This window comes from Myotis yumanensis, unplaced genomic scaffold (genome assembly GCF_028538775.1).
Source record: "Myotis yumanensis isolate MYYU_CA2020_CCGP unplaced genomic scaffold, mMyoYum1.0.hap1 SCAF_1, whole genome shotgun sequence".
NCBI lineage: Eukaryota > Metazoa > Chordata > Mammalia > Chiroptera > Vespertilionidae > Myotis > Myotis yumanensis.
In genome coordinates, this window is record NW_027223752.1 from 16,743,265 (window position 1) to 16,753,428 (window position 10,164).

At 35.5% G+C, this 10,164-nt stretch overlaps 1 protein-coding gene across 2 annotated transcripts in view; it reads left to right on the top strand.

Annotated features, from left to right (window-relative positions):
* Positions 1–9,650, top strand: part of LOC139010385 (tandem C2 domains nuclear protein-like) — a 40,015-nt gene extending 30,365 nt beyond the window's left edge. For both annotated transcript variants that reach the window (XM_070414766.1, XM_070414776.1), the window contains exons 10-13: positions 232–423; positions 3,367–3,481; positions 4,690–4,889; positions 6,942–9,650. In XM_070414766.1, the coding sequence (XP_070270867.1) occupies positions 232–423; positions 3,367–3,481; positions 4,690–4,889; positions 6,942–7,052 (618 nt within the window). In that variant the 3' untranslated portion in view covers positions 7,053–9,650. The remainder of the gene's footprint in view (positions 1–231; positions 424–3,366; positions 3,482–4,689; positions 4,890–6,941) is intronic.
* The last annotated feature ends 514 nt before the right edge of the window (positions 9,651–10,164 follow it).

Genomic DNA, 10,164 nt, shown 5'->3' on the forward strand with positions numbered 1-10,164 from the left:
GTCCTTCTCGTTTTTGTTTGCATTAAAAAGTATTTTTTTATGGGCCCAGCACGCTTCCGCTGCACCACTCTGCTCTCTAAAAAAAAAAAAAAAAAAAAGTATTTTTTTTATTGTTGTAAAAAATCAAATCTACCTTTCCTAGATTAAAATATATTATTTTTATTTATTTTGTGTTGGCATATCACTCTTTTTTCAGTCCTTTTATTTATATACTTTATATTTTCTTTTCAGACAATTGAGTTTATGGAAACTTTTGTGTTTGCTATTAAACTCCAAAGTCTGCAAAGTGTAAGGCTTGTATTTAAGGTTCAAACCCAGACTCCCAGGAAGAAGACCATTGGTGAATGCTCGCTGTCACTCAGAACTCTTAGCACACAGGAAATGGATTACTCTTTGGATATAGCACCACCTTCAAAAATTCCTGTAAGTGATAATAATATATAAATAACCCTAAAGTATGAGTAACTTTAAAGTATCAATTAATTTTATAAAAAGTTTTTTTAGTAGCTGATAAGAAAAGCAGGAAAGAATCATAAACTGTAAGCTCAGTCAGAGATTGCCTTCAGATTGATTGGGAAAGTTGTTTTTAATCCTGAGCAAGCTATATAGCTCTTCATATATTGGGCAAAAACAAGGTTCTTACAGCTGGTATTTTTTGTAAAGAACTTGATTATCTTTGAAACTTGACATTCGCTTTTCTCAACTAGCCAGCTGAACACTTAGAGCAGCGGTTCTCAACCTGTGGGTTGCGACCCCTTTGGGGGTCAAATGACCCTTTCACAGGGGTCGCCTGAGACCATCGGAAAACACATATGTAATTACATATTGTTTTTGTGATTAATCACTATGCTTTAATTATGTTTATTTTGTAACAATGAAATTGGGGGTCACCACAATGTAAGGAACTGTATTAAAGGGTCGTGGCATTAGGAAGGTTGAGAACCACTGACTTAGAGTGTTTAGAAATCCCTAAATATTTAATTATATAGTTTCTATGTCAGCATAACATTTATAGAAATCAGCCAAAAGCTTTGATAAGGTCAAACCTTATATGATTTTAAATTTATGTAAGTTTTATATTTCACCTACTTTTCAAAAATATTTATGATGGCTTAAAGTGGTTCTTAACCTGGGTACGCATTAGAATCACCTAGGGAGGTTTAAAAACATGCCCACACCTAAACCAACTAAATCAGAATATTTGAGGGGTGGGGCCAGAGGCATCTGTATTTCTTTATCCCGTGTCTGTTATTTTCTGTTCCACCCCAATGTGTTTTTATAGCATTTATTACAACTAAGGATTATTTAAGCTACTTGTTTTAAACAAAACAAGGCTTGAGTTTTCATCTGTTTCCTTTATAATTTGCAGTGCTCTGAGCAACAGCCTGTCATGTTCTTTGCATTGAATATTTGTATGTAGATAGAAATGAAAGAATAAATGATGAATGAAAGGGTGCACAATTAGATTATTGTGTTCAAATATGTTTAAATACATTTGTTTTATAGCTGTGATAGGAGTTCATCACTTGCATCTTTGAAACTAGCTCAGTAGACAGTAATCTGCAACCCTAGCTTATAGAAGGCACAGATATTCAACTTGACAATTCATATATTAAAAGCTAAATTAGTGAGGCTAGGAGAGTACACCAGACTCAGCAAAGGTATTTTCTGGGGAATTGAGACATTAGACTCTTACCTGCCTTGGAGAATCTGGATGAACGATTGTGGTTCAGTTTCTACCAAATGATATATCAGAGGTCATGTCAGCAAAGGTTTTATTTTATGTGTGGCTACAGATTTAGTTCATGTGAAAAGGTTTATTAATCCGATTTTATTCTGATTGAAAGCAAAAGCAGTACGCTCACTCATTTATGAAAATCAGTGTTTCTTTTTGCCAAAATAGACAAGTTTTACCATCACTTTAGTCGTTTCACAGGGGAGTTTAACTTCTCAGCAGTTGGGTTTATGCTTTTAAGTGATTCACATGTCACTGTTTATCTCTTGATTTCTTACGGCATGACCAGTTTCTTTTTATTTATTTCTGTTAATCCTCACCCGAGGATATTTTTTTCCATTGATTTCTAGAGAGAAATGGGGGTTGCGGGGAGAGAGAGAAACATCAATATGAGAGAGACACACAGCGATTGGTTGCCTCCCGAGGCCTCCCAACCAGAGCCAGTGACAGAACCTGCAACCCAGGTAGATGCCCTTGCCTGGGAGTCAAACCCGTGACCCTTTGGTGCGAGGGCTGAGCACTACTGGCCAGGGCGTGGCATTACCAATTTTTAAAACACAGAATCATGTTTCAAGAAAATGCCCAAGATTCAGCCATTGGAATGTACATAGAAAGGCCCTTTTTAGTGAGCCAGGAGCCAATTATTGGGACTGCTGGGCGATGACCAAATGGAAATCTCATCATCAAGAGTCATTCAGCTGTGCGGTAGCTTTGTCGGAATTAATATCAGCAAGGACTTCTGTGTCTGTCTGTGCTGAGCCCTGTGAGATCTCTCAACGTTATGTTCTCGCTGCATTTCCATGCTTACGTTTTTCAACATGTGAGGAGTAATGTTTTTGTGTTTGGACAACTTTATGTTTCTCTTTTTTCGCTCCAAGGATGTTGGAAGCCAGAGAAGTAGGCTGGGCCGTGTTCTGTTTCACAAACAAGTTACCAGCTTGATTCGGCTGTTAGTCAGCAATACTGAAGAGCACATTTTTTCTTTCCCCCTCTCCCCGTCTCCCCTTTTATTGTTTGCCTCAGGTTTTCTTTGACCTTTTCCTTATTATTTACTGCCTCATAACTTTCACTGGCTCCCTTCCTGCCAGCGCTCTTCTCTGGCTCGCATCCATACAGCAGAGTAATTCAGCTCCCAACCCACAAATCTTTTCAGTGTAGCAATCCGTTGTCTTCTGATTCTGCTGGCACCTACTCTGATTTCTACATGGAGAAAAAAAGAATGGTGATCCTCATACATTACACTTCCAAATCATGTTTCATATGTTCTCAGAAAACAATTCAAATGACTGCATGTAAGTCTTTTGAACATATGCTTGCACTTTCGGTGTTTATTTCACTGACATTGTCTCTAGTAAAACTGCCTAGGGATTTAAGTTGCTTTTAATGTGAATTGCCTTTTGGTCTCCCTGACTTGGAAGAATCAGGATGTAGCTGTAACTTGCAGTTGCGGAATCCATGAAAGTGAATAGCTCCTATGTACAGAACCCAAGGCACTTACTTCTAAACCTTCTCGTATGACATATAAAAAGCAGTGATTTCAAGATTACTCATCTTAGCTCTTTAATTTTGAATTCTTGAAATATCCCAAAACTTTATTCTTAATTACCAAATGACGCTTTTGTGGTATGCAGGTGTGCCATGCAGAACTCGAGTTGGGGACTTGTTTTCAGGCAGTGAACAGCAGGATCCAGTTACAAATTCTTGAGGCGCAGTGCCTTCCAAGCTCATCAACACCTCTGACTTTGAGTAAGTATATAGTATAAAGCGGAATCTAAAGACAATACTAGTAAAAGGTTGGTTTTCCCCTACATTTCCTACAGTGGAGATTAAAATTCTAGTAACTTTTATTATTTAATGTGAATACCTATCTTTTAACTTAGAATCACTTTATTGGATTTCAAATTTTAACCCTTGTGTCTACCTGAACCCACTGGTCTCTTGATTCTTATCCAGTTGTGACCTCTGCATTTGAGGCTATTCCTTAGTTGGCTCATTAGTTACTGTAGCTTGAGTGTCCAGAGGACTGCCAGGTGTTTCACCAGCCCAGATGATTTGTCCTATGCAACCTTTGTTGGATACTCTGCTAATGAGAAACTTAATTTTTTAAAAACAAAAATGTCAAACACAACCCTTGAAACACGTTTTCCTCCCTGCCCTTTGGGCACAGCCAGGGATTCTGATACTTTGGGTGCGTAGGCCTGGTTCACATGGCCGCCCCTAGAGCTGGAGGTTGAGGTCAGTCCCACCTAAAGGGCTAAGAGTGGGGTAAGAGCACTCCTTGTTCCCACTAGAAGAAGAGGAAATATCCGAAGCAGACAGAAGTAATGGGTGTCCACTGTAACTAATGAGACTAAAAAATACAGCCAAGCACTCAACTCACGAAGCTAGCAAAACAGCAAACACAAAGGAAAGAAGTAAGAAATTAGAGCCAAAGTTGAAGTTGATAAATATTGAGGCAACAACAAAAGACATAAGTAATAAAACTGAAAGCTTTTTCTCTGAAAAGGTCATTAAAATTGACAAACCTATGGTAGGTTGGATCAAGCAACAAATAAAGAGAACGTAAATAAGGAGGAGAATATAATTTTTCAAATTCAGAACAGATTCAATGATAATAAGACAGTACCATGTATAATTACCGATTCATTTGAACATCTCTGTAAATTAAGTGATTTTCTAAGGAAAATTGTTCAAGACCCCCAAAGAAGAGTGAAAATCTGAATAAAACAATAACTACTAGTATGTAAAGGTAGTTAAAGAACCTTTTCTAAAAGGTAAAGAACCAAGATGATTTTACTGGCAGATTCTACTAGAAGATGTTTTCTGTTATGGCAGTAGCTCATCAGACCTTGAAAAGTGGCTGCTTCATATTTTTTACAACAAAAGTATAGGTACATATCTTTATATGGTGTTTTAAATCCAATTTTATATTATCAAAATTTCTTATGTTTCAGGTTTTTTTGTGAAGGTGGCAATGTTCAGCTCAGGAGAGCTGATTTATAAGAAGAAGACACGCCTGCTGAAGGCCTCCAACGGGAGAGTAAAGTGGGGAGAGACCATGATTTTCCCTCTAATACAGAATGAAAGGGAGATTTTTTTTCTCATTAAGCTTTATAGTCGAAGCTCTGTAAGAAGAAGACACTTCGTGGGGCAGGTTAGTAGGAGTGTTTATCTTGAATTCTTGCCTTGTACTTTTCTGTGCATTTAAACAGTTGGTTAACAAAAGGAATATAGGATAAAATTGAAGTTTAATAGAGGACAATTCTTCTGCATCATAAATGAAAATTCAGTGTTGCCACAAAAATTAAATTTTATCAGACTGTTTGCTTTAATACAAGTAGTTGGAATTTCTGAGCAATCAGACTTATCTTAATATAAGACTTTTTTTCTAAATGAACTTTACATTTTTAAAGGGGGGGGGAATAAGTGTTTTTCTGAGCTTTTCAACTTTAAAAAGTATGAGAACGATGAGTTCTTCAGTAGTGCTCATTCCTTATGAAGAGAGAACACAATAATTAAATTTCTTAAGGCTTCAGATATTCAACTTTATTCTGTTTCATGTTCAACTTAATGCTTACCCCTGTCTGCTATTAACTGAATTATGTTAGATTTGAACTTATAGAAAACATCAATTTTAATAGCGGTTGTGATATTATTTAGATAGTCAATATGGCTGTCTGGGTTAATCTATGTAAAAATTCTCAGTAACTTGTCTAAAACAACATAGCACTTGCCCGCTTGCCAATCCTTTAGGAACTTGTCTTCTTTCATCCTTTTGTTCTTTACTCTGAGTGGATCAGTGGGAGCTGTCTATTGTGCTTTACCTTAATTACAATCATGTGACTCACATTTAAATTCCAAAATCTGTGTTATTGGTTTAAGCTTCCATTTGACAAGATGTGACTAGCAGTCTACATGAAATCCTAAAATTATATGTAAATTTTCAAAGATTGGTATTAACTCTTTGATTTTCTTCATATATTTTACCTACAATATTTGTTTAAAAATTATAGTTTTGCTCTCCACTTTTTCTTATTCAAAAAGCTTAACCTCAAGAATTCATACAACTAGCATACTTCTCAAAGCCATAAGACCCATGAAGTGAACTCTGTTAAAGTTTTCCTGTATCATCAAGCCTCAGCTACCCTGTACGAAGGGAATAGGAGATTTACTTGACAGATAATTTTCAGAAAACTTTTTTGTTAATTCTACTTTCTCGGTTGAGATTCTAGTTAAGAATAATAATTCTGGAAAGGTTCTTGCTGGCCCTCTATTCCCTGTAGCTTCTCCAGTAGTTTTGGGAGCCACCATGATGGAGTAGCCAAATGTGGATTCAAGATCACCCACTCCCATATCAACCAAAACACTCTTACATTATCTGTTTTTATGTCGGGGTTGTTTGTAAGATTTTATGTGAAGGAAAGTTCTTCAGGTCATGAAATTAAAGGGAAACGTTGAAAAACCAGTGGGTGACCTGCCTTAATTTCTTTATTTAAAAGAATTAGAAACTGAGTCTCAGAGAAGTTAATTCCAAAGCAACAGCATTTATTAGTGGTAGAGCTGCGGTGAGAATTCAGGTTTTTCTATCCTTGCCCACCTTACCTCCATGATAGGTAACCATGGTGCTATCTTGACTTTGCATAATGCTTTCCAGTTTTCCCAAATTCATCTCATCTATTATCTGAAGTTACATAAGTGAAGAGTACTGTTTACTGTGGATTATTATGAAATTGTTTACAGTGGATCAAGAATGACTAATGATTAGATTTCAATTAAAATTACAGTTTTATATAACATACACAGTGCTTGAAAATTCACATTCCTTATCCATCTAATTTAAATCCAGAATAGTCGGAGTTAACCTTTACAAAAAATTTTTTGAGTGATTGGGATCAGTTTTAAGTTGAGCTCCTAGATTTATTGAATAAGAAAGGATACTCATTATTTTGGGGAAAATGATTATGTAATATCTCACATTGAACTTTTAAATTGCATTGGATCATACAAAATAGTCCTCAGAGTGACTAAATAGGTTAAATGTTTTCACGTTTAAGTTTCAAAGAGAGAAATAAAACTTTTGGAAAAGTGGAAAGATGTTTAATTGAAAATATGTAAACTAAATTTCCAATTGTCTTTCATCAATAAGGGGAATTAACTGAACTCATCATTACTGTGTTAAGCAAATGGTTGTATTGTTCCTTTACAGATTTGGATAAGTGAAGACAGTAATAACGTTGAAGCAGCAAACCAGTGGAAAGAGACAATTACAAATCCAGAAAAGGTTGTTATCCAGTGGCACAGATTAAACCCATCCTGAAGACTTCACGCGTTACTTGGTGAAGAATTGGACATTCTTTTAGAAGACTTAAGATTTCAGTTTGCTACCAATGAGAAGAGGCAAATCAATATATTTCTCAAGTCTTCTATGGAGGTCATAATTATAGTATATAATGGATCTGTTAGAAAATTAAACTTGATAAAACATGGTATGAATTACATCAGGTATCCAAAGTAAAGGAAATGTTTAAGAACTGTGCCGAAATAGACAATAAAATAAAAGGGTTGTATTAATAGGGCAACTAAATAAATTATAAAACCAATGAGGATATCAACCATGGATAGTTACAGCCATATTATGTTTATAGGGTCTTTTTTAAGCTTTACCTAGATATTCAAAATCTACCATGTCATCCTTGTTAGGACTATTAGGCATTTAGAAGACTTTACAACTGACTGTTTCAGTGCTAATCATTACTGGTTATATCTTGACTTTATTGTTTACTTTTTGCTACATATTTTCTCCCAGAAAGCAAAAATGAATTGATCTGCTTCAGCTCCTGGGGAAAGTGTGTGCCCTGTGTTTATCACTCCTTATCTGTAAGGTATCACATTGCCAGTTTGTCTCCAAGAAACGTCAGATAGAGACAACTACATTTTGGTAAGAATAACGAAAACACCAGAGGTTAAAGAGTAATTGGAAACCCAATAAACACACATTTTGCTGTCTTTTTCTCTCTCTCAAATATTTTACTCCTTGTTTTATTAGGAGTTGAAATAAGATTATCATGCATATGGCCTATCCTAATTAGCAGAATTAAATGAACTTAAATAGAAAATTCAGTATTTTATGATAATCACATCCTGGTTTTTAGCTTTTTTAAATATAAATTATTTGTTCTATAATTCACAATGTTCGAGTATTTTCCCGTTTTTGAAATTACCATACCTGATAACACCATGTAGCAAATATTTTCTATTGCAGTGTCTCTCAGGTACTCATTAGAACTCAGTATGTGGATAATTTCATTTTAGTTGGCCATGCACACTGGCCCAAAAGAACAGCTCTTTGGAGAAATAAATAAGGCTGTCCTTGATCTTGGAAAATTTTATTTTATTTTTGCTAATGAGTAGACCAAGTGCTCTGTGTTCATGGTCTTTCATTTTTCTTTCTATCTTACTTTGTCTCACACATGCCAAGATATAGATGGTGATATTTTAGGCCAGAAGTATACTTTGCTATAGCTTAAGCATGCCCTCCTTATTCCAGTTCTTATGTTCTGTGTATCTTATTAAGATTTTCCCAGAGAAGCACTTATTCCTCGTATCCTAGGGATTACCTCGCTTCAAACTGTAAGATGTACATACTTTACCTGCCCTTGCTCCTCCTGCTTAGAGTTTGCACAACAACATTGGTGGTGTCAGGTCTCTCTGTGCATGTTAAAATATTTATGTTTTAGATTTGTAAAAAATGGCATAGTATTGATTAATACTCACATGGACTTTTAAGATAAATCACCTTGTGTGGTAGTCTTTTGAATCTTTGAGACAAATGGCAACTATTTGAAAATTTTTAAAATAACTTTTTAAAATCCTCACCTGAGGAACATTTTTTAAAAAATGGATTTTAGAGAGAGGTGAAGGGAGAAGGAGAGAAAGAGAAAAATACTGATTGGTTGCCCTGTACGTGCCCTGACCTGGATTGAACCCGCAACCCGGGTATGTGCCCTGACCAGGAATAGAACCCACAACCCTTTGGTACACAGGATGACGCTCCAAACAACTGAGCCACACCGGTCAGGGCTATAAAAATATTTTTTAATAGACTTTATTTTTTAGAGCAGTTTTAGGCTCACACGAGAGTTGAGAGGAAAGTACAGAGATTTCCCCTGTGACTCCTGCTCCCACATATGCACAGCATCTCGCACCAGATGGTACGCTTGTTAAAATCAATGAGCCTGTATTGACACACCATTATCACCCTACGTCCATAGTTTACATTAGGGTTCATTCACTCTTGTATATTCTGTGAGTTTTGACTTGCATAATGACATGTACACACCACTGTAGTATCATACAGAGTAGCTTCACTACCCTAGAAGTCCTCTGCAAATGCAACTATTTTAATAGCCACCAAAGAAGGAAGTTATTGTCTTCTAGCTAATAAATACCAGATTTTGTTGTTTTAAGAAATTTAGGATTTTATTTGAGCAGTTTTTTGTGTTCTGTTATTGCTTTCAATTCCTAAATTTATCGCATGTAGTTATGTATTTAACTCAAGTTTTAATTATTTAATTTTCAGTATTTTTACAATATATGTACATTGTATAATTTGAGGGAAAGCTGTAATTTCTTGTATGTCTTAGAATCTGAGGTAAATAAAAACAATAGAAAGAAACCTTTTCATTTAAGAATCCTTTCAGTTAGAGAAATATTGACATAACTAAGTTCCCAGGTATTTTAATTAGTGTATACTTAAGCCTTTTTCAGGTGCAAAGGTACTGAATAGAGGCATTCTGGTTGTGTCTTTGAAGCTTTATGTGGAAATATAAAAAGAAACATTGTTCTGTTAATAGCTATTCATGTTATGAGAAAAACATTAGAAGCTGGCAATAAAAAGTGAGATACTGTGCAAAAATCACTTCTCTTTGTATTTACTTAGGCGTTTCTTGACCTTTGCTCACTTATAATCAGGAGAAGGGAACCAAAATGATGTGGCCAGAGGAAGCCATGGAAAGGTTCATGTTGCTAGCTGACAGTTTGCACAGCGCTATTTCCTAACAGTGTGTTCACTTGTAAGCTTGCAGATTAATACAACTAAATACCTGTGGCCCATGTCAAAACATCATCTCACTGTCTGGCTTTCATTTATTTTTGTGTGATGTTTTTAGCCTAATGCCTAGAGAAATTACCACTGAAGTGTATTAATTCCAGCTCTTATCAGACCCTTAAGAAGGGATCAGTGGGATTTTAAACATATGTTATGTAATTGTGGTCTGAAAGTAACCTAAACTGAACTTTTGTTTGAATTCAGGTATGTGAATTTCTCTGATACTAATGTGTTGATATTTTATTTCCCAGCAAAAATTTCCATGACTTAATCAAATAATTGTTTTCTTATGAAGGATTTCAGAAATTTGCGGTCAATTTCA